Source organism: Phocoena sinus, chromosome 1 (genome assembly GCF_008692025.1).
Source record: "Phocoena sinus isolate mPhoSin1 chromosome 1, mPhoSin1.pri, whole genome shotgun sequence".
Taxonomy (NCBI): Eukaryota; Metazoa; Chordata; class Mammalia; order Artiodactyla; family Phocoenidae; genus Phocoena; species Phocoena sinus.
In genome coordinates, this window is record NC_045763.1 from 76,315,878 (window position 1) to 76,342,004 (window position 26,127).

A 26,127-nucleotide genomic window follows, 5' to 3' on the forward strand; every position below is an offset into this window, starting at 1 on the left:
TTGCTCTTTATATCTGTGAGTCTGCTTCTTTTTTGTTGTATTCTATTCACTATTTTGTTTCATTTTTAGATTCCACATATAAGTGATGTCATACAGCATTTGTCTTTCTCTGTCTGATTTATTTCACTTAGCACAATAATCTCCACATACTACATATATACACAGATACACTATATATATACACACACACACATGCTACATCTTCTTTATCAGTTCATCTGTTGATGGACACTTAGGTTGCTTTCATTATCTTGGTAATTGTAAACATTGCTGCAATGGACATTGGGGTGCACATATCTTTTCTGATTAGAGTTTCTATTTTTTTTCTGGATATATACCCAGGAATGGAATTGCTGGCTCATATGGTAGTGCTATTTCTAGTTTTTTGAGAAACCTCCATACTGTTTGCACAGTGGCTGCACCAATTTACATTCCCACCAACAGTGCACAAGGTTCCCTTTTCTCCACATCCTCACCAACATTTGTAATTTGTGGTCTTTTTGATGATAGCCATTCTGACAGGTGTGAGGTGATATCTCATTGTGGTTTTGATTTGCATTTCCCTGATGATTAGTGATGTTGAGCAACATTTCATGTGCCTGTTGGCCATCTGTATGTCTTCTTTGGAAAAATGTCTATTTAGGTCTTCTGCTCATTTTTTAATTGGGTTGTTTGTTTTTTTGCTGTTGAGTTGTAATGAAATGCTTATATATTTTGGATATTAGCCCCTTATTGGTTATATTATTTGAAAGTATTTTCTTTATTCAGAAGGTGTCTTTTCATTTTGTTGATCGTTTCTGATAAAGAATTTTATATATTCTTATGAGTTTGCCTCTATATGAGTTGGCTTGATTTTATGAGAAAAACTCTAGAATCTTTCCTGTTTCTAAAACAAAGTATACCTTTCAACCATCTCCAAAGAGTCAGATCAAAATATCAGGAGCGACTATATATTTTGATTCTTCTGTTTTAGGATTCTTTTATCCTATATTATATCATGTGAAGTATGGAAAATTTAACCAATTATATTTATTTCTGTGAACTAGGCATTTTTGTTTTACCCATTTAATTTACATATAGACTTTAAGACTGTTTTAATCAAACATGAACAGAGACAGTTATTCAGATAATCAAAGACAAAATAGCTACTTTAAAAATATCATGGTTACAGCTAGTCTTTACAATGTTTATTAGAAGACTATAGACTGATAATCTTTAAAGAACAGTGGCTCTAATAACTGGTTAGATGAGTTTTGAAATCATTTGGTAACTGTGTGTAAACTACTATAGGAAAGGATACAGATCAGATTTTTAAAAATCCGTTAGAAATAAATCTGAATTTGATGTATAAAGAAGTATCTGCCCTAAATGTCTAGAGTATGTGATTTTTTGATAATCTCTGTAAAAAAGTTCTCATCATGCATTTAATGCCACAAATTAGATTTGGAAAGTTACTGTTTTAAACTTCTATACTATGCTAAGGATCTTGACCTGAATATAAACAGTTTTTATATTTAGATAATAAAATAGATTATATATTTAGATTATAAAATTGCAGATTACTGCAAATAGTGCTCTTGTATAAAACCATGTTATAAAAGTAACTAAATAAAACTCCTTGAAAAGATGTAATTGGTGTTGTGAATCTATTGTAGTAACTGTGTTTTATCTTAAAACATCAAAATAATTTTAGGAAAAACCTACTGGTTCACCTCGAGGCCCAGGTGGTCCTAGGACTGTGTTATCTTCTCCTGGATAACCCTATGATGAAGATGATTTATAAACAAAACTAAATTAATAAAATAAACTTTGAAATACGAAGCCTATTATTTCCTAATATGTTATAAAATATGCAATCTAGTTTTATCTTTTTTAAATGAAAAACTTTTATCTACAAAACTTAGCACATGATAATTTATACATGGTTGTAATTCATACATGGTTCTCTTTGGAAGTGTCATTCTGCTTTAATTACATAAAAAGCACTTTACTAATTTTCTCAAAGTGTCTGTTTTCCAATGATACTACAAACCAAGAAGAGTACTGCTGCAGTTATTCTTAATTCATAAAAAATTTTACTATAAATGTATATAGTTAGTCATTTAATCTATAGTCTCACAATCGCTTTCAGCAATTAATATTAGTTTTACAAACTTTTACAGATTGCTAAGTACTATAACATATATCATTTCACCTCAATCTTGAAACAACCTATCAAAGACTTTTTAATAATTTGTTTAAGTTTTTGCCCCTTGATATTTATTTTTCTTCTAGAATTTATAATACTTCCCAAGTTTAAAGTGCTTTTTTTATTCTTTGAAAATGTTTCCATACATACTTTCAGAAAGAACACATGAATTCAGTATTTAATTTTATGATAAATAAGTCAATATATTCATACACACCTTTTCTCCTTTAGGTCCTGGCAACCCAGAAAGTCCTGGTTGACCTTCATGGCCCTACCAGAAGGACAAGTAAGTAGACAGTCTCCATATCATTTGTATGTGCTCTACCTAATACCATTATGGCCACACTATTAGATATTGCACTATTCTGAAAGAAGAACAGGATTCACTCTACAGGGGCATGAGACCCAAATATGTTAGAAAGGTTTATCAGGAAATTTCATCGAGTTTGTATATTTGGGATGACATCTTCATGGAATGTTTTTATAAAAATATACACTTCTTATTTCCAATTAGAAATGCTTACCCTATATCCTGGAATTCCTGGTTCTCCAGAAGGTCCCATCAATCCTAACTGTCCCTAAAAACAAAGTAAATGTTAGAAAGAAAACAGACAATTGTTTAAATCATTAACCTTGTATTCCTATTATTTAAAATTTAGATTTTTAAGGTATGATATTTCACCTAGTCTGAAATGGGAAAACAAAACATAATTCTCCAACTTTCATCTTATTTTACTTCTGAACCACGTAAGTTCCACAAAAATATGTTTCTTTGGTTTACTTCTGGTATGAACATCCTTAATCATATTAAGATAAATACTTTCAGTTGCCAGAATGCTGTAGGCTTCCAGCAAATTCTTGGAAATATAGTTTGTATCTGTCAAAGTTTGTGGTAAACATGCATCGCTAAATACTAGAGTGAATTCTGATAGTTTTTAGTATTGTTATGATAGGATCAAGAACACTACTCACTGCTAGTTTCAGATGCTCTGATGAACACAGTTTCAGCTCTGGTCAAAGTTGTTAAAATAGAATTGGTTGACAACTTATGTATAATACTTACCCTATTAATTACTCTTATTATCAATATCACACAGATGAGGAAACATGTAAGTTAAAGGCAAATCTGTAAATGTTCCTAAACTACTGAAAAGATAACTCAGACAACTGAAAAAAGCAAAAATAACACTCTTAAAAATGTCCTATCTTTAATATTATCAAAGTTTCCCTATCAACTCTCCTATTTGAGTCCCAAAATAAATAGGAGATAAGGAAGTTAAGGCACAGAATAAGTATGTGACTAGCCAAATACTACACTAACCAGAAGTTCTAATCAATGTAATAAATAAGGATAATAAATATGAGATGATACCATTATTTACCTAAAGAACCCTGAGAATCATCAAAATTCATTCAAATGAATATAAAGTTTTTTTAAAAAGGTATTTTACACAGCATAATTAGAAGATGTAATAGAAAAAGGATTACCTTAAAAACAACAAAATCTATAAGAAGCTAACAATGAACCTAATAAGATAGATGTTAAGAACAGAGATAAAGGAAATAACAAAACTTTATTGAAGGATATACAAGGTATAAGTAAATAAAAAGACATATGGTGTTTCTACAGTGAATGATTCAATATTAAAGGAACTTGCTAAGTTGATTCTGAAGTTCACATGAAAGAGGAAAAAGATCATAGTAAGAGCCAAACTTTTCAGAAATATAAATCATGAAGTATTTGCCCTAATAGATCTCAAATGATACTGTAATGATACAGTTATTTAAATGGTGTGGTACTGACCTAGGAACACACTAAAAAATCGAGAAAAGAAGTGAAAACAGACCATTATTTAAGAGTAGCTTACAGTAAGGGTAGCATTTCAGAAAAGTGGGAAATAGATTGTTTATAAAATAGTATTGGGGCTTCCCTGGTGGCACAGTGGTTAAGAATCCACCTGCCAATGCAGGGGACATGGGTTCCAGCCCTGGTCTGGGAAGATCCCACAGGCTGTGGAACAACTAAGCCTGTGTGCCACAACTACTGAAGCCCACACACCTAGAGCCCGTGCTCTGCAGCAAGAGAAGCCACCACAATGAGAAGTCCATGCACCACAACAAAGAGTAGCCTCTGCTCACTGCAACTAGAAAAAGCTGCGCACAGCAACGAAGGCCCAAAGCAGCCATAAATAAATAGATAAATAAATAAATTTAAATAAATAAATAGCATTGCGACAACTGGCTAAGAATTTGGGAAAAAGAAAAATTAGTCCTTTACAACTTATATCATAGCAAACAAAACAAAACAAAAACTCTGTATGCTTTAAAAGGGTTAAGGGTAAAAATAAAGCTATAAAAATATTAGAAGAAGGATATGGGAGAATATTTTTATGCACTTTATGTAGGGAAGTCATTTCTAATGAACAAATAAAACCTAGAATGTAAACAAAAAGACTGACAAATTTGACTGTAATAATTAAAACCTCTGTCCAGTGAAAGATACTATAAACAATATTAAAAGATAAATGACAGAAAGGGAAATATATTTGTAATATATTAGCAACACTTTAACAAAAGTATATTATCTAAATTATGTAAGGTATTATTGAAATTAAGAAAAAGACAACAACCTAATAGAAAAACATGTAAAGTGCATATGAACAGGTAATTTCTAGAGAAAAAAATACAAATTACTTAGTTGCAATCAGGAAAATTGTAAGAAAGAAAATGAGATACACTTTTTCATTTATCAGATTGGCAAACATCAAAAGGATTAATATGAAGTATTCCTGGTGGTGGGCATGTAAATTTGGTGAAACCTCTTGGGAAGGTAGTTTGGAAACGTGTCAAAATTTAAAAAGTGACTATTCTTTTTAGAGAAAATCCAAAGTAGGAGCCTACTTTGAAGACAGTACTTTTTGGATCAATTCATTCTCAAGTTTATTAAAAGTTAATTACATTATCTCAACATAATAAAGCCCACATATTGCAAGCCCACAGCTAACATCATACTCAATGGTGAAAAGCTGAAAGTATTTCCTCCAAGATCAGGAACAAGACAAGGATGCCCACTCTCACCACTTTTATTATAAATCTAACTAATGAGGTAAAAGACCTGTACTCAGAAAACTATAAGACACTGAAGAAAAGAAACTGAAAACAACACAAACAGATGGGAAGATATACTGTGTTCATGGACTGGAAGAATTAATATTGTTAAAATGATCATACTACCCAAGGCAGTCTACAGATTTGATGCAATATCTATCAAAATACCAGTGGCATTCTTCACAGAACTAGAACACATAATTTAAAAATTTGTATGGAAACACAAAAGACCCCAAATAGCCAAAACTGATTTTTTTCAATCAGTTTCAAGATTGCTTGAGAAAGAAAAACAAGGCTAGAGGTATCACACTCCCTGATTTCAAACAATACTATACAAAGCTACAGTAATCAAAACAGTATGGTACAGGCACAAAAACAGACACATAGATCAATGGAACAAAATAGAGAGTCCAGAAATGAACCCATACTTCTATGGGCAATCAATCTATGACCAAGGCCTCAAGAATACACAATGGGAAAAGACAGCCTCTTCAATAAATGGTGCTGAGAAAACTGGACAGCTACATACAAAAGAATCAAACTGGACTACTCTCACACCATACATTCATTAAAGACCTGAAGACCTGAAATGTAAATGTAAACGTAAGACCTGAAGCCATAGACTTCTAGAAGAAAACATATGCAGTGTGTTCTTTAACACTGGTCTTAGTAATATTTTTTTGGATATGTATCCTCAGGCAAAATAAACAAAAGCAAAAATAAACAAATAGACAATATCAAACAAAAAAGCTTTTGTGCAGCCAAGGAAACTATCAATAAAACAAAAAGGCCACCTACTGAATGGGAGAAGTAGCAAACAATAAATCTGATAGGGGGTTAATATCCAAAATATACAAAGAACTCATACAACTCAACATCAAAAAAACAACCCAATTTAAAAATGGGCAGAGGATCTAAACAGACATTTTTCCAAAGAAGACATACAGATAGCCTACAGACACATGAAAAGATGCTCAACATCACTAGTCATCAGGGAAATGCAAATCAAAATCAAAATCACAATGACATATCACCTCACACCTGTCAGAATGGCTATTATCAAAAAGACAACAAATAACACGTGTTGGTGAGGATGGGGAGAAAAGGGAACCCTTGTGCACTGTTGGTAGGAATATAAATTGGTGCAGCCACTTTGGAAAACAGTATGGAGGCTCCTCAAAAAATTAAAATTAAAAATAGAACTACCATATAATCCAGCAATTCTACTCCCAAGTATTTATCCAAAGAAAATGAAAACACTAATTAGAAAATATATAAGCACCTCTATGTTCATTGCAGCATTGTTTACAATAGCCAAGATATGGAAGCAACCTAAGTGCCCATCAATAGATGAATGGATAAAGAAGATATGGTAAAAATATACTATGGCATATTACTCAGCCATAAAAAGAATGAAATCGTGATATTTGTGACAACATGGATGGACCTAGAGGTAATTATGCTAAGTGAAATAAATCAAACAAATACAGTGTGATATAACTTATATGTAGAATCTAAAAAACAAAACAAATGACAAACAGAAAACAAAAACAGAGTTATAGATACAGAGAACAAGTAGGTGGTTGCCAGAAGGCAGGGTGATGGCAGGAGGAAAGACATAGGTAAGGGAGACTATTTTCCAGTTGCAAGATAAATGAGTCACAGTTATGAAATGTACAGTGTGGAGAATACAGTCAATAAATATGTGATATTTTTGTATGTGCAATATTGTAACTAGACATAACTAGACTTATTGTGGTGACTGTTTTGAAATGTATAGAAATATTGAACACTATGTTGTGTAAAAGGAACTACTCTAGTGTTGTAAGTCAATTATACTTCAAAAAAAACCCCAACTCATAGAAAAAGAGATCAGATTTGTGGTTAACAGAGCTGGAGGGTAGGGGATGGGAAACAGGATGAAGACAGTCAAAAGGGACAAACTTCTAGTTCTAAGATAAATAAGTACTTAGGATATATGTACAACATGATAAACATAATTATCACTACTACATGTTATATACGAAACTTAAGAGAGTAAATCCCAAGAGTTCTCATCACAAAGAAAAATATGTATTTTTTCTATTTAATTTTATATCTGTATGAGATGATGGATATTCACTAAACGTATTGTGATAATCATTTCATGATGTATGTAAATCAAAGCATTATGCCGTACACTTAAACTTATACATGCTATATGTCAATTATATCTCAATAAAACTGGAAAAATATTTAAAAATCAATCACATTATATAATGTTTCTGAATGCATAAGCCAAAGATAGGAAAATATTAGTAATTAAAATAAAAGAAAGTAAGAATGACCTGGAATAGTAAGATGGCAGTAAGGAATGGAACACTTAAAATGAGCCTGAGGGAAATGTTCCTCAGACAACAGATGGATTATGCAATGCTCTCCAGAAGGCCTTGGTGAAAAGTCACTTGTGACATTCAAATGGAGATAGTGAATACATTCGCATTTTGTAAATAAGTTTACGAAATAGTCAAAAGACTAAATTGGATAATCTCTTAAATATTTTGCAACTCTTCTGCTGTGATTTTCTGAACAGGTCCAAATATATTAGCAATATAATTTTGCTATTACAGGTTCAAAAGCATCATGCTACCTTGTTTCCAACATCATGTAAAATTCATACAAAAGATTAAAAATTAGTAGATGTTTTGGAGACTTATCACAGCTGGTTAGAAAAATAATCTCCAGATAAGCATGTGGAGTCCAAGCATATAAAGAAAACCCATTTTCAAGTAATTTTCAAAGCAATTTGTCAACCATGGCAGCATAATTTTATACAGATATTAAATCCTGATTTCAAGTACAAGGCATATATACTTTCCTACTTAGGAGTTATAATCTGATTTTTTAAAACCTTATTTCATATTTTATTTCCATTTTGAGATTCTTTTCCCCCTTTCCTCTTTCATGTCCAGAAACCACTAAGCCATTTAGGTACTGTGGAATGCTTACAATTCTCCACATCCCATGGAGGTAGATTATTTTCAATGGAACTATTGCTTTCTCTGTAAAATTAATCAAGGGACAGAGCCTTTAGGACATGGATACATTTCTTTTCCATCCACAGTGAACTCAGTTCTGGAGACAAATCAAATACTGACCACAGCACCTCTAGTTCCTCTGGCACCTTTAGGACCACTTTCCCCAATTTGTCCAGGAGCACCTCTGCTTCCAATTTCTCCTGTGGGCCCCATTTGTCCTTTATCACCCTGTGGATGCCATTAGTAAGAGAGAAAAGTAAGAAAAAAACAAACTTATACTCAGATTAATTAACTATATCATATACCTGAATGGCTCCAGAGGATATTCTGTAAGCAAAATTCTATAAATAGTAACTTTGCTTTAACTTAATAGTACTACAGACCACCACTGACAATAATAACATACCATCGCTACCTAGCTTACCTTAAAGATATAATTAAAAGTAATTTTGGAAAAAAGAATATTAAAAATTTTGGCCAAACAAGCAGGGAAGATATGGTGCTCATGTTGAGTTACAAATAAACCAACTTTATTATTTTGACATTTGTTATGCATTTATGTACGAATGCATGCATGCATGTATTTATTCCTGACATGAGAAAACACAGGTCCTATGAGAAACCTGTTTCTACAGAGAATTTCAATGCCCCAAAGATCTGTCTAATGCAAAAAGGCTCTAGTGTGCAGTTCTGTATACTCAGTATCATCACTTACTTGGTTGGAGTTTGTGTTTAAAAATCTGTAACGTTTTTGTATGATTTTACATCCTTCTGAAAGCTAGTTACCTTCTGTTTTCCAACAGGCTAACTAATCATTCTCTAATACCAAAGTACAGCAGCTTTTAAACATTAAAATTCATTTTCTGCATGTTGGAACCAACCTGTTCTATAATTGATAATCAAGTAGATACAAAGAAAAATTAAACAGTGACCACAGTCAGGAAATTTTTGGTTATTCATAATAATTCACAGGCTCTCCCAAAGACACAGGCTGTTGTAAGGACCTGCACTGTCCTACTTGTAAAATCATTTAGACATAATATTATGTTTGATGAAAAGACACTTCAATATTGGGCTTATTTTCATGGGTAAGAATGGCAACTAAAATTTACCTCATTCACTTTTATCTTTTATTATCTTATACTGCCCCCAAATTAGGAAAAAGATGGACAAGGTGCATGTTCACAGAAATGACAGATCCGATTTTGGGAACTAGAATATGGTGTAATTTGTAGTTAATTATAGTAAACATATTCAAAACTGTTGTAGTACAACGTGAAAATCATTTTTATGTCTCACCAATACTTGAACAAATTATTGACTCTATCCAAGGATGAATTATTCATTATATTGTACTAAATTCTACAAAGGCATCACGTTTTCTTAGTAAGATATAAAGGAAGCAAATAAAACATATTGCTTTGTGTTTCTTAGTTAATGTATAGGAAAGATAAAATCAATCATTAACCTTTTCAATTTGGAAAAGTACAATTAAAACAAACCCAAAAACAATTCTAATATTTCTCTCCCCTAAATATTTTACTAATGTTGTTACTAAATAGCACAAATGGTCTATAGTATTTTTCTTTTCTCTCTTTTCCTGTCCATGGTCTACTAAGGTAAACAGGAGAAGAAAACGCAAAGATCTTTTCAGAAACTACAAAGTAGAAAATTTGACTTCAGATAATAAGTAATAAGGTAATAAGTACTCCTAAGTGGAATTAAATATTAATTTATACAAATGTGCCTTTTAAGCCAAATTTATCGTTCTTTATTGTTTTATCTCCAGTGCAAATAAAAACACCACAGTATGCTATGGAGCTCTGGGCACGTCAGAAGAAAGAAAACCAGCATAAAAAGACGTAAAAAAAAATTACCTTCTTCCCTGGACGACCTCTTTGTCCTGGCAGTCCCACTGTTCCTTCAGGTCCCTGAATATCGAGTATGAAAAAGGAAATACATTGTTAAAGATAGGACTAGAAAGAATGTTTAAATACTTATATCACATAATCACTGAATTGAACACTAAGTAAAAACAAGGGTTACTTCTTAACAATATTATGTTTGTATAATTATTTTAAAAGAGGTCATGATGATTTAGAAGCCCAGCTGTTACTAGTGAGTAAAGTTCACATAAACAAACTGGCCAAGATAGACCAAATTAAACTGTTCTTAACTACAGAGGGAAAACGACTTGGTTTTAGTACACCCATTGAATTAACGATAATGTAATTAAAGTTAACCCAAATGCATCCATTTCAGCAGTTCTATGAGCTAGTATGGGTTCAACATCTTGTTGAATGTATAATACTATAACATATATCTAACATACTGTCAAGGAGAATCTTAAAATCTCAATGAAGTGTAAGATTAAGCAAATATTATTTGATCTGTGGAAAAAAAAAGGAGAGAGGGGAAATACATGGAGAGAAAAGAGACAGTCATATCAAACTGTTTAAAACAATATTTTCACTTCAATCTGTATTTTATTTAAACAAAAGTAGACTAAAAGTTTTCAATAAACACTTTATTAAAGTAAGAAGTGGCTAAAATATTTTAAATGTCATGTGAATTTGCAGGTCAACAATGGTTAGGCTTAAATGAGATCCATAGTAAGCCAGACTGCAAGTTCTAAAATAGCTAACAATTAATCATAGCATTCCTTGCATTAGTTGGAAATGAAAATGGAAATTTCAAATTTGCGTCCCAAAGCTTGGCAAACTGCAAAAATGATGCAGACAAGAAATAAATTGTGGTTTACCACTGTGCTGCAGAGGCTCTTGATAAATATTTGTTGAACGAATAAACAGATACCTAAGGAAATGAGTCATGCCCTGTGCTCCTGAGCAAATGTTCTTCTAGCTTCAGAAAGTCCGCTGAATTTAGAGGCCAAAGTGGTTAAGTTCTACTGCTGTAGTTCTAGCTGCATCCAGAGGTTGAAATGATAGTTGCACTAACATGAGACTTCTTTGTGGTTAACGTGGACTTTTTAAGAGAGGCTGATTAACATTCATAGAGGTTAACGATATGAGCATTTAGGTCAGACAGCTGTACTTTCATGTTCTGGCTCTGTCACCTAACGGCTATATGACCATAAGTAGACTATTTGACTTCTAAAGTCCTCAGTTTCCTGTTATATAGCAGGGATATATTAATACTTCTTCAAAGGGTTACTAAGATTGAATGAGATAATGCATTCAAAGCTTAGAAAGGAATAGACATACTGAAGAGCTCAATAAATGTCAGTTCTCACTAATTTCTGTTGTCTTTTTAAAGTGCATTATGTAATATTTAAATAAATAAAAAAAAATATATATAGAAGATATTAAAAGGTATAATGAGCACCCATGTACCTACCACCCACTTTAAGGAACAGAAGCTACACACACAAACACACACATACATACAACTGAAGTCCCATATATACACTTATGTTACCAGACACATCACCTTCCCCCCTCACTCAGGTGCAACAATTGTCCTCAATTTGTTTATCATTCACATGCATTTCTTTATACTTTCACTCCATTTGTATATATTCCCACATATTATATGGTTATTTTGCATCTTTTCAAACTTTCAATAAGCTGTGTCACACTTTATATATTCTTTTGAAATTTTTTGAACACAACATTTTGTTTTTGAAATTATTCAGTGTCTCTACTTTACTTACACTTTGTTTTCACTCCTACAGGATTACATTTTGTTATCAAACCACAACTTATTCAACCATTTTCCTAGTGAAGAATTTTTGGTAGTTTTTTTGTTTTTTCTGTTACAGATAATGCTGCAATAAACACTCTTGTACATATCACTATGTGCCCACCTCAAGAGTTTTCTGGGCGAGGGTATATACCCTGGAGTTGAATTGCTGGCTTGTAGGATATATGCACCTTTCAGTACACAAGATTTTGCCAATTTGTTCTCCAGAGTGCTTTTGCCAATTTATATTCCCAATAATATATATTCCCAGTATATATATATATATATTCCCAGTAATAGTTCCAATTACTCCAAATCTTCCATAATGCTTGGTACTATCAGACTTAAAATTTGTCTGTCTCAAGGGAGCAAAATGATGTATTATTTGGGATTTCAATTCACATGTCCCTGATTATTAAGGAGGAATGAATATCTATTCATACAGTAATTCAACATCTATATGTGAATCTCTAGTTCCCATCTTCTGTCCAGTATTCTACTGGGCTGTCCTTAATGTCCTGATACTTGTATTTCATTCATTCTGTATATCACAAATCTCTTTTCCCAGCCTGGAGCTTATTTTCTCACTTTGTCCACTATAATTTTTCACTAACACAAATTTGAAGTTTTAATGTAGTCAAATTCATCAATATTTTCTTCTTGTTTTATTTTTTTAGTGTTTAAGAGATCCTTACTGCTTCCCCTTCCTCCATGAGGTCATAAAATATTCTCCAATTTAAAATTTTGATTTTTATAATTAGGTCTTTAATCTAATTGGGATTTCATTCTTTTGTGTGTTTGTACTTTGATGTGAAGGAGAGATTTGTTTTTTTCCATTTGGATAACCAATTGTACCAGTACCATTTACTGAATATTTCATCCTTTCCTTATAAATCTGCAATGCATAATCAATTTATTAAACTTTAAGTTTCAAAATATACTTAGATCTGAGTCTACATTCTATTTCCATTGGTCTATTTGTCTATCTGTGAATGAATGACACTGACTAAATGACTAGCTTCAATAATAAGTTACGATATAAGGTAGGGCAAGTTCTCCCTTTCAAATACTACTCCCCACCAACATCAACAGCCTGTTCTTGAAAACTGTCTTGATATTGGACCTTTGATCTTCCACACACATTTTAAAACCACTTTTCATCAATCCAGTTATATAAAAAAATCCTGTAGAGATTGTGACTGAAACTGTACTGAATATATAAGGAGGGTTAAATTTTTTTGGTATTGAGTTTTCCTATCCATGAAATATCTCTCCATTTATTTAGATCTTTGTTAATAAACTACTACACACTTTTTTTTCAATAAAATTTTGCAAATCTTTTGTTAGATTTATTCCTAGGTACTTAATTTTTGCTGATTGTATTAGATTTTATTTTTAAATGTATTTTTTAAAGTTTTCTGTTTCTTGCTGGTAGAAAAGAATGGAAGCATTTTTTAGTATATTAATTTTATATATAGCATCTTGCTAAACTCTCATGAATTCTAATAATCTGTCTGTAGATTACTTCTCTCATTTTACTGTACTGGCTGGGACTCTGAGTAAATGGGGAATAGAAATGGTAAATAGTAGTGACCTTTGCTCATTTCTTTTAAGTTTCACCATTAAGTATCATAGTCAACGTATGGAAGTTAAATTTTTTTTTTTTTTTTTTCGGTACCTGGGCCTCTCACTGTTGTGGCCTCTCCCGTTGTGGACCACAGGCTCTGGACGCTCAAGCTCAGCGGCCATGGCTCATGGGCCCAGCTGCTCCGCGGCATGTGGGATCTTCCTGGACTGGGGCACGAACCCGTGTCCCCTGCATTGGCAGGCGGACTCTCAACCACTGCGCCACCAGGGAAGCCCACTAAATTCTCTTTGTTTCATCTATTGAGATGATAGTTTTTCTTCAATTTGTAAATATGCAACTTAATTTTATAATTAAAAAAATATGTTAGACCTTTGTTGCAATACTAACAGGGAATTCATAAATCCCTTTATCCTGTCAGTACTCCAAAATGGTACTGAATTCAAATACTCAGGTATCAGCTGAAAACCATGGCATGGCAATGCTACCTGCCAACCAACAATTTAGTTTAGGCATCACTGTAAGTTATATATTTAAATATCATATATTTAATATTTAAACATTATATATTTAAATATTAAGAAAAATTTGTGGATAATGCAAAAATAACAGCTCTGACATAAGTGACAAGCATAAGTAAGTTTCACAAATGTGTATAATTGAGACATTTGTTATTATTCTGAAAGATGACTTACACATTCATCTCTATCTTCAAACCTCCATTCCCTCCTCATTTTCAAGTTAATAACCTTGCTTCATATCTGAGAGATAGTAGCAATTAAACAAGAGCCATCTCCCCTTCCCAACACCCAACTTTCCAATACACCTACTTATGCACCCACATATTCTGCTTCTTTTCTCTTACAAAAGAAGTGTCTCTGTTTCCTGCCTGAGGCCAGCTCCTCACTTACACGTATAAGAAGCCTATGTCCTCTCACCTATTCAAGGCTCTCTCTTCTGAAAACATCCCCCTTTCACTTGCACTATCAATTTTTCTCTCTTGACTGGATCATTTCCAATAGTATTCAAATATGCTAAATATTACTCATTAAAAAAAATCCTTCCTTGATCTCATGTTCTTCCCTTCCTTCCTACCTTCCTTTTGTCTTTTCCATTCTCTCATTCGATTTCTCATGTACTCTTCTAGCAACATTTTCTGCTCCCCCTTCACAGAAAAACTTTTGAAAGACTTGTTTATGCTCATTGTCACTATTTCCTTACTCTCATTCTCTCTTCATTTGGGCTTTTGTTCTTACCACACCTCTGAAATTGCTCTTTTTCAGGTCACCAACTGACTTCCATATAGCCATCTCCAATGGCTGGTTATCCAACTCATTTTATCAGAAACTTCTTTTTCATTCTTGAAACTTTTTTAAACCTTTGTTTTTATGGCAGCACACTTCCCCGATTTTCCACTTACTTATATCTCCTTATATGCTGGCTCCTTCTCTGCCCAGCCATTTAATGTTGGAGTGCCCTCTTCTCTTTTTAGGTGATCTCATCCCGTCCCTGTGGCTTTAAAGACCATCTACATTCTTATGTTTCCTAAAATTATATCACCTGTCCTGACTGCACCACTGACTTTCTGATCTACCTTCAACATCTCTTCTTGAATTTCTAATGGGCATCTTAAACTTTGTGTGTCCCAAACTGAACTCTTGGAATTCCCTCCTTGAACCCCTAAACTGCTTCTCAGTTTTCGCCATCTCCTTTGTTAATAGGGCAATATTTTGAAAATTATTTAAAAACTTTTCTATTTTGCCTTTTTGATTACATGGACTTCATCCTATTTAGCCCAAGGGATTCATATGTACAGGGGTTGAATATATTAAGAGATGATATTTCTATTTTCTTTGTTTCTGACTTTAACATTTCACAAGCTGAGCCTGGGGCACCCAGCACACAAGGCTGTCTTAAACTGTAGAGAAGACACACTTTCCATTTATCACAGTAGAACTCTAAGGCTTTTACTAGATGGTAGAAGGATGAGGATATGACATAGGGGAAGTAAAGAGAAAGCTTAAGACTTTTTCTTTGCCCCCAGGAGAATCTGGGAAGGCAAAGAGGGAGACAGAGAGACACTGGTGTTCAGATTTCCCTCATTCTGAGTTTTGGCAGAAAGAGACCCTTGTTCCCTACTACTCATTCAGGATTCAGAAAAGGTACCTTTTCTCTAGCTATCACATGGTTTATGGCTATATCAATTTGGTTGCTCAGCAAAGTCAAAATGAGGAAGACCATATTGTTATATTTTCCTGAGCTACTCCTTGATTCCTATATGATGTAGAAGGGAACTAAGAAACACCTGGGGAGCTTGCATGTGTGTATTGGTGGCCATTACTCTAGGAAGATTTGGCTCTGTAGTAAGGGCTGAAGAGCAGACTGCTTGGGCTAGAGCTGAATGAAAATCACAGACAGACCTCAGAGGGATCTAATGATTAGTAGAGGCTGACAGGCTATTTAAGCAAGGGAACACCCCCCAAAAAGAAATGAAAATTACCAGCTTAGAGACATCATCATCAAAGGCCACGAGGGTGGGCAGTAAGCAAACTGACAAAGGACATTATCACGTCCCAATCAGTATGAATAATACCTGCCTCTAGATCTAAGGCCTTCTCATCTTTGTCACCACAGCAAACACAGACTCAATATTAGAAAGGAGTAAAAGAGGGAGGTGGAAGATGGGTACATCTGAGAGACTAAGCATCATAAGAGTCTGAGCACTACCTAAAGAGACGACTAAATTACAGGAACAGATTAAGCTTTCAACTGAATTGGATATAAAAATTTTCTCTCTGTCTCCCCCAATTCCCCAACCACTCCTCACTAATCAGTAAGTTAGGGCTTGTGAGGAAAACCATATGAACCTGAAATAAAGAAATTACATATTTGCAAATGTGTAAGTACCAACTTGTAACCCTATTACACACTTAATGGTATGATCAACCACTCCGTTGCTCTGCCTAAAAACCAGGATTTATTCTTTATTATATTGTCCCTCTTTCTCAACATCTAAACCATGAGCAAGTCCAGTCAACTCTATCTCCAAGATGTCTTGAATCTGATCATTATTTACTCTCTCTATTGCTCCCCTGCGTTCCAGACCACCCTATCATTTTTTCATCTACACGACTGCCACAGACTTCTAAGTGGTTTGGTCCACTTTTACCCTTACATTCCATTTCTTCGAAATAACACAAATGATCACCAACAATGTTAATCAAGCATCTCTCCCTGTGTAAAACCTTCCATATGGCTGTCCATTGCAAGTAGAGTAATCTTCAAACCTCTTATCATGGTCTATAATCCCCTACATGATCTGCCTCCCTCCTATTTCTCTGACATTGTGTTTCCCAGTTATTTACTATACTCTAGCTACTTGACCACCACCACCCCCTTTTTATAAACAGAGCATTTAATAAATGCCCTTTCTACCTTGCAGCATTTGCATTAGGTGTTTCCTCTGGCTAGAAAGCTTTTTTTCAGATATTCACATGACTGGCTTCTTATCCTTAGGCATCTGGCTCAATGTAACCTCATGTAATCCTTCTGTGGCCATCCCAATTAAAGTAGTCCCTTTATCAGGACATTCTCTATCCCATTACTATGTTTTATTTTCTTCATAGCACTTATCACTATCAGAAATTATTACTCTTGTTCACACTACCTTTCCACACTACATGTTGCATGACAGCAGAGACCTTGTCTGTTTAGTTCATTGTTGTAACATTAGTGCCCAGAACTGTGTCCAGCATATAATTGATGCTTAATAAATATTTAATAAATGAATGATAGAATGCATGCCCAAAGTAGAAAATATTTAGCCTTAATCAGACAGTAGCTAGTCTGCTAGGTATTTATTTGTAAATAAATAACACCTTAAAGAACATTTACTATCTGTTGGAAGTAAAACCAAAGTTCGTGAATAAAAGGCAAAGGGTAGTGGCAGATTTTTATACTACCTTTTAGCTTCTAGGAAATAGAACATATGGATCTACTAGGAACCTTTTGCACAGTAAACTTTCATACATATTTGAAGAGCTCATTATATGTGAGAAAAGGGGTTACCTGTGCTCTAAGCGGCATTTTCTTCTGTCATTATAATAGGAAAGATCTCCCCTGGTTCTTCTGTTCACTTTTTTCCTCTTTAAAGATAGTTTGTTTTTCTTTTGGGGAGTGGTGGTGGTAAACCTCCATTGATATTAGGCTGGTTTATTTTCATGCTTGTTCTGAAATGTGTAAGTAATATTTTGCTCCAAAATGTTGGGTTTTAAAAGTTTAACAAGACGCACTGCAACCCATTTGTATAATCAGAGGCTTGCAGAAGAGACTGGAAAAGAAAGCAGCAGTTTCTACAATGTACATGTTTTAATAGATTTCTTCAATGATTAAAGAAGTAAGAATGCTTTTAAATAAATGTCATGTTGACAGATAATAGTTGGCTTGATGTTCAGCCTACTTATAACACAGAGGAAGCATTTGGGATTCCCTACTGATTATTTTAAACTTTGTTGAGAGTAGCTGTATTGTCTCAGAAGTAACACATCACATATATTTTTTAAACAATTTTATTGAGATATAATTCACATACCATATTATAAATCCATTTAAAGTGTACAGGTTATGGTTTTTAGTATATTCACATTGTTGTGCAACCATCACCACAATCAATTTTAGAATCAACTTCCATCATCCCAAAAAGAAACCCTGTACCCACTAGCAGTCACTACCAGTTTCCTCCCAACGTCCCCAGCCCTAGGCAACCACTAATTCACTACCTGTCTCTAGAGATTTGCCTGTTTGGGACATTTCATATAATATGTGGTCTCTCATGACTGGCTGCTAGGCATAATGTTTTCAAGGTTCATCAATGTTGTGGCATGGATCAGTATATTACTTCTTTTTTTTCCAAATAATATTCCATTGTGTGAACATACTACATTAACTAATAGACATTTGTTAATTGATGACCATTTGTGTTGTTTCTACTTTTTGGCTATCATAAATAATGCTGCTATGAACATTCATGTAAATGTTTTTGTTTGAATCCTGTTTTCAATTCTCTTGGGTATATACCAAGAATTGATGGGTCAAATGGTAACTCTGTTTTTAACATTTTGAGAGACTGCCAAACTGATTTACAAAGTGGCTGCACAATTTTACACCCCACCAATGATGTATAAGGATTCCAATTTCTTTACATTCTCATCAACACTTGTTATTTTCTGTTTTCTTTTCCTTATTATAACCACCCTAGTGGATGTGAAGCAGTATCTCATTGTAGCTTTATTTGCATTTTCCTAACAGCTAATGATGTTGAGCATCTTTTCATGTGCTTATTTGCCAACTGTATATTTTCTTTGGAGAAATATCTGTTTAAAGACTGCTCATTTTTCAATTGGGTTGTCTTTTTATTATTGAGTTGTAAGAGTTCTTTATATATTTTGGATACCAGTACCTTATCATATACAATTTGCAAATAATATTTCCTCCCATTCTATGGGAGTCTTTTCACTTTCTTGATGGTGCTCTTTGATGCATAAAACTTTTAATTTTAATGGAGTACAATTTATCTATTTTTCCTTTTGTTACTTGTAATTCTGGTGTTATCTAAGAAGGCTTTGCATAACCCAGGGTCATGAAGGTTTACTCCTATGGTGTCTTCCAAGACATTTATAGTTTTAGCTCTTACATTTAGGTCTATGACACAGTTTGAGTTAATTTCTGTGTATAATATAAGGGAGGATCCAACTTAATTATTTTGTGTGCGGATATCCAGTAGTTCGAGCATCATTTGTTGAAAAGACCATTCTTTCCCTCATTTAATTGTCTTGGTACATCACATGCTTTGGTAATTCAAATTTATTTTATCTATTTCTTTTTCTTGGAATTTATTTTATCCCTTGCGATAGCCAATAACACTAGACATTGTTAAACAAAGTCTGGAAGTTATAGAGAGTGCTCCCATCAGAGACAATGTTTTTCTTCTGCTTGAAACCTTTCAGTGGCTTCTTACTACACTTTAAATAAAACCCAAATTTTTACCATGGTTTAAAAGGTCCTTCATGATCTGCTTTCTACCTATTTCCTCAAGCTCATCCAAACAACTTTTCACTATTCACTATGCTATAATAGCTTCCTTTAACTTTTCCAAAAATACCTAGATCATTCTCACCTCCACATCTTGGCCCTTGCTATTCTATCTACCCTGAAGGATGTCCCAAAGTTCTCTGCATGACTGGCTCCTTTTCACTCCTCAGGTCTCAATTCAATCCTCCCCTATCTAGAGAAGACGTTCCTCACTGCCCTGGTGTAAATAGTTTCTCTATCCATACTAGCTTCCCCCTTCCCTTAACCAGTTGTTCTTTATCATCAGCCTGTTTATTTTCATCATTGCATTTATCACAACCTTCAATGATCTTGTCTGATGTCAGTTTTCTCCATGATATTATCAAATCTGAGATCAGGAACCTTGCTCCTCTCATTCCCCGTGGTGTCCCTAAGGCTTAGCAGAGTTCTTGGCAGAGTTCTCTCATTGAAAGAACTCATAAACTTCACTGAATTAGTGAATGGACAAATACATTTTAGAGAGTCACAGTTTGTAAGGCTAACATAAATTTAGAAACATCCAAGCTAATGCTTTTTTAAGGCTAAGATTTCTGTCTCAAAAAAGCCTTTATAGAAGCTACTATGTTAAATAGACATGCAAGGATCTTTTCTGATTCAAGCAGGAAAAGAAGGAGCAAAGTCCTACCAGTTCAGCATCTTCCCTGGCACAGTCTTCTTGGGGTGTTCTGCATAGTTCCAACCCCTTTATTATGTGTAATGTGTAAACCAAGAAACCAAAGAATGACTCACCCAACAATGTACAGCTCTTTAGTGAAAGAGCAGGGGTTTCAACAATTCTTGCACAGTGGTCAGTGCAGGGTTCTTTCTATTATGTGCTGCTTTGCAACACAACAGTTCAGAACAAACAAGTCTAACACCAGAGTCATATGAATCATTCAGAAGATAAGGGTTTAGATAATCCTTTACTCCTTAACACCACTGACCTCAAATTTCCAAAGTGATTATTTTTCAGGGCTACCAAGGAAACTGTCTTAGAAAGAAGAGTCAGGTATACTTCATTCTTTTCTAGCTGCTGATATTCATTCCTCTCATCTTTCTGACTTCATTTTTAAGAGTCTATCAGAAAAGCCTCTTAGAAAAGCGTGCATTATTTTATTTTAGCTTCTCTTAAGATATTCACCTCAACCTAATATCATACCACCCTAGACAGATGGGAAAATTAACACTTCAATAAATCCAATCAAGTTTTGTTGTAAAGGAATAAAACGAGATAATTTCATTTATATATACTCAGTTTTGGAGTGCACAGCTTCACCTCTGTTTAGATCTTAGATACCAGAATGATAGACTTTTTAAGAAATGAATGAAGGACCATAAGTCAGGCAGATGTTTCTTCTGAGAAACTTCCAAACTATTTTCCTCATATAGAGTTATGCATTTAGACAACTGAATATTTTAGAACAGAACTCAAGCATAAAATACAAAATATTTTCCTTTGTTCAAAGAGTCTACATCTTGGGTTTGGGAATTTGTTACTAACGTTTCTCTTGCCTTATTTTTCAAACCAGATATCATTTTCCAATCTTTTAGAAAGAAGAACATCTCTTTCTTATTTTTTAAAGAATTTTTAAGGTAGCATCTTTGTGACATTGCCTAAGGAAGAATTTTTCTGAAGTGCAAAAATAAATCCAACATCAGGCCGTCTGATTAAGCAATAGTTCCTTGGATCAGAAAATTCTTTTGAAAAAATATGCTGTGGTATTTTTATTAAGTTTATGAGCTAAAAGGCATTTAAAATTCCAAGGAAACAACAAAAAGAATAAAAAAGAAACACACATGTGTTGTTACTAAAAAAGGCACCAAAGATGTGTACAAGAGGATTATTCCTGGAAAAATTATGAAGCAGATGAAATCTGTGTTTATCATTTTTCCATGTTTTGTTTTGATCCCCTTTTTCATCTCTGCTCTGCCCATCACCATTTGTCATACTGTGTCATCCCTCTCTGGGATTTCTGCCTGTGTTGTCCTATGGCATGGTTAGGCCTTTCTTTTTTTTAAGTTCTGTGTCTCCCCCACCTCCCCCCATCAACTTTAGCATTCTCTTAGGAACTAAGCTAGTTGACTGAAAAATAAGTCCATATTAAAACATTAATAACTGTTAATAACTTTCTTATATAAAAACAAATTTGATAAAAATTCTCAGGAAGATAACTGCACTTTCTTGGCACTTGATACTTGGCTTCTCTGTGGGTCTAGCCCTGATGAGTCCTCTAAATTAATGAAAACTACCATGAACCTTAGAAAGGCAAAAGATATGCCCAAATCTCTAGAAGTATGGCTTAGAACCTGAGGGTGAGGCTGAAGCATGTCCTTTAACCACAGAGACTGAGAAGAACATTAGAAGGGTAAAAGGAGAGGTTTCATTTGGATTGCACTGTATTTCCCCCAGGCACAGTACCACACAGAGTGATCCCCTTGGCCTATAGTTTCTCTGTGGGAAAAGGAGAACCCAAAGTGGATATTCAGCTCCCCTACTGTTGCAGGATGCTTCCAGGGTTGCCCAGTCAGGTCTTCATGAGGATCATTTGGGGAACCTGGGGGCTTGACCACTGGGGATCAGATAGAGATGGGGAAAGGGGGCATGGCTTATAGCAATCAGCACTCGAATGTTGGTGGACTGCATTCCTGCTTGTAGTAGCACCTGAGCAGAGATCCTAGCCAGGGATCTGTAGACCTTAGCTGGTGGCTCTTCTGGCCAGGGAGCTTGGTTGGTAGTTCTGCATGATTTGTGTCCCCCCAAAAGTGGTCATACATGCTTGAGCCTGTCATGTGGCCCTGCCTGGGCAAGGGAGTAAATCTGCAGCCCTGCTCAACAGCTAAGCATAGACTCCCATCCTGCTCGACCAGAAAGACTGGCCAGAGAACTTAGGCGGCTGTGGGGTCCATACTACAGCCTTGCTCAGGCAGAGAGCCAAGCCAGCAGCCCTGTCCAACTGTTGAGCATAGCCTCTGGCCTGTCATGACCAGGGAACCTGAACAGTGACCCTGTGCAGGCTTGGAGCCCAGTCTAAGGTACTTCCCAGTTATGGGGCCCAGCTAACAGCCCTATCTAGAAGCAGAGTTTCACCTACGGCCTTGTCCAATTACTAAACACAGCCTGTAACCTCGCCCAGGCAAGGTAACCCCATGGAGCATTATCTGTGAGATGCAGCTGGAGGCCCCACTTGACCAGACAGCCTGGCAAGTGACCTCATCCAACAAAGGAGCACATCCAGTACCCAAACTGATCACAAAGCATAGTCTGCAACTCTGCCCAAACTTGGGGCACAGCCTGTAACTCCATTCAACAGTGAAACCATGTCAGTGGCCCCACCAGAACATGGAGTCCTGCCAGGGCCACATCCGGTTAGAGAGTACAACGTGAGGCCTTGCCCAACTGCAGAATCCAACAAGTGCTACTGTCCTTCCAGGGAACACAGCCTGAGACCATATCCTACCAGAGGTAACTACAGAACCCAGCTAATGGCCCCATCTGACTGTGAAGTCCAGCCAGCACCCCTACCCAACGAGGATGCCTAGTTAGTGGTCCCACTACAATGTGGAGCCTAGCCAGCTGGCCAACCCAACTGCAGAGACTAGCCAGTGGCAACTCTCCCCTTGCCTCAGAACATGGGTAGGAACCTCACCAAACTGGAGACCTCAATAGCAAGCTGTGTATGTCCACAAATGCTACAAGCTGATCCGTCCAGTTCCCCCTAAGCAAAGCCGACTAGTGAAGGCCTTTCCCTGCCAAAACAAACCTGTAAAGTCTGGAAGAGGAGACCACTTATTCAAATGTGTAAATACCAATGCAAAGATACTATGAGCATAAAGAATCAGGTAAACATGACAAGACCAAAAGAAACTAATAAAGCTTCAATAACTGACACTAAAGAAATGGAAATCTATGAACTACCTAACAAAGAATTCAGAATAATCCTCTTAAGGAAGTTCAGTGAACTTCAAGAACACACAGATAACTAAATGAAATTAGAAAAACAATGCATGAACAAAACGAGAAGTTCAACAAAGAAATAGAAACCATGTGAATAAATAAAACAAAAATCCTAGAGATAAAGATTGAACTGAAGAACTCAACAGAGTTTCAAAAGCAGACTTGACCAAGCAGAAGAATCAGTGAACTCAAAGATAAGTCATTTGAAATTATCCCAAGGAACAAAAAGAAAAAAGGATGAAAAAGAATGAAGAAAAGACTATGATACTTAAGGGACTGTGTGAAATAAAACAATATTGTGTGAATACTGGGAGAATAAAAAGAAAAGAGCAGAAAGACTACTTAAAGATATAATGGCTGAAAATGTCCTAAACTTGGGGAGAGAAATAGACGTCCAGATTTTTGAGGGTCAAAAATCCCAAACAGGTTAAACCCAAAAAAGGTCACTTTGAGACACATTATAGTCAGCCTTCAGTATCTGCGGGTTCCACAACTGCAGAGTCAAACAACTGTGGATCAAAAATGTTACCAAAAAAATTCCAGAAAGTTCCAAAACAAAACATGAACTTGCCATGAACTGACACTGGTTTACACAGCATTTATACTGTATTTAAAACTATTTACATTGCATTTATATTATATTAAGATTGTAAGTAATCTAGAGGTGATTTAAAGTATATGAGAGAATGTATGTAGGTTATATGCAAATACTATGCCATTTTATGTAAGGGACTTAAGCATGTGCAGATTTTGGTACCTGTGGGGGTCCTGCAACCAATCCCCTATGGATACTGAGGGATGACAGTAACTATATTGTCAAAACAAAGAGATAATTTTAAAAGTAGTAAGAGAAATGTGACTCATTACATAACGGAGCCTAAATAATACTATAAGTAGGTTTCTCAGCAGAAATTTTGCAGACCAGGAGAGAATGGACTAACATCTTCAAAATATGGAAAGGAAAAAAAAGAACCTGTTAACCAAGAACACTATACCCAAAAAAGCTGTCCTTCAGGAATAAAGGCATGATAAACACTTTTCCAAACAAACAAAAGCTGAAGGGTTTATCACCACTAAATCTGCCTTACAAAAAATGCTAAAGGGCATTTTTGAAGCTGAAATATAACAATATAACATTGTAAAAACATATAAATGTGTGAAACTCCCCACTAAAGGTAGATATATATTCAAAGCCAGATTCTCTAATATTGTAATGGTGGTACATAAATCACTTACAATTCTAGTTAAAAGGTTAAAAAACAAGTTTATTAAAAATAACCATAACGGGATTGGTTCAAGATGGTGGAGTAGAAGGACGTGTTCTCACTCCCTCTTGTGAGAACACCGGAATCACAACCAACTGCTGAACAGTCATCGACAGGAAGACACTGGAACTCAGCAAAAACGATACCCCACATCCAAAGACAAAGGAGAAGCCACAATGAGATGGTAGGAGGGGCGCAATCACAATAAAATCAAATACCATAACTTCTGTGCGGGTGACTCACAAACTGGAGAACACTTATACCACAGAAGTCCACCCACTGGAGTGAAGGTTCTGAGCCCCACATCAGGCGTCCGAACCTGGGGGTCCGGCAACGGGAGTCGGAATTCCTAGAAAATCAGATTTGAAGGCTAGTGGGATTTGATTGCAGGACTTAGACAGGACAGGGGGAAACAGACTCCACTCTTGGAGGGCACACACAAAGTAGTGTGCACATCGGGACCCAGGGGAAGGAGTAGTGACCCCCCAACAGAAACTGAACCAGACCTACCTGCTTGTGTTGGAGGGTCTCCTGCAGAGGTGGGGGGTGCCTGTGGCTCACCGCAAAGACAAGGACACTGGCAGCAGAAGTTCTAGGAAGTACTCCTTGGCATGAGCCCTCCCAGAGTCCATCATTAGCCCCACCAAAGAGCCTGGGTAGGTGTAGTGTTGGGTTGCCTCAGGCCAAACAACCAACAGGGAGGGGACCAAGCCCCACCCATCAGCAGACAAGTGGATTAAAGTTTTTCTGAGCTCTGACCACCAGAGCAACAGCCAGCACCACCCACCACCAGTCCCCCCTATCAGGAAACTTGCACAAACCACTTAGATAGCCTCATCCACCAGAGGGCAGATGCAGAAGCAAAAAGAACTACAATCCTGCAGCCTGTGGAACAAAAAACACATTCACAGAAAGATAGACAAGATGAAAAGGCAGAGGGCTATGTACCAGATGAAGGAACAAGATAAAACCCCAGAAAAACAACTAAATGAAGTGGAGATAGACAACCTACCAGAAAAAGAATTCAGAATAATGATAGTGAAGATGATCCAGGACCTCGGAAAAAGAATGGAGGCAAAGATCAAGAAGATGCAAGAAATATTTAACAAAGATCTAGAAAAATTAAAGAACAAACAAATAGAGATGAACAATACAATAACTGAAGTGAAAAATACACTAGAAGGAATCAATAGCAGAAT

The 26,127-nt window shown here is 35.4% G+C and overlaps 1 protein-coding gene across 1 annotated transcript in view; it reads right to left on the bottom strand.

The window, feature by feature from the left end:
* COL24A1 (collagen type XXIV alpha 1 chain) overlaps nucleotides 1-26,127 on the bottom strand; it is a 368,814-nt gene that overhangs the window by 80,622 nt on the left and 262,065 nt on the right. The window contains exons 37-41 of the mRNA XM_032642687.1: nucleotides 10,191-10,244; nucleotides 8,434-8,541; nucleotides 2,713-2,766; nucleotides 2,406-2,459; nucleotides 1,705-1,761 (exon numbers count right to left, since the gene is read on the bottom strand). Of these exons, the coding sequence (XP_032498578.1) occupies nucleotides 1,705-1,761; nucleotides 2,406-2,459; nucleotides 2,713-2,766; nucleotides 8,434-8,541; nucleotides 10,191-10,244 (327 nt within the window). The remainder of the gene's footprint in view (nucleotides 1-1,704; nucleotides 1,762-2,405; nucleotides 2,460-2,712; nucleotides 2,767-8,433; nucleotides 8,542-10,190; nucleotides 10,245-26,127) is intronic.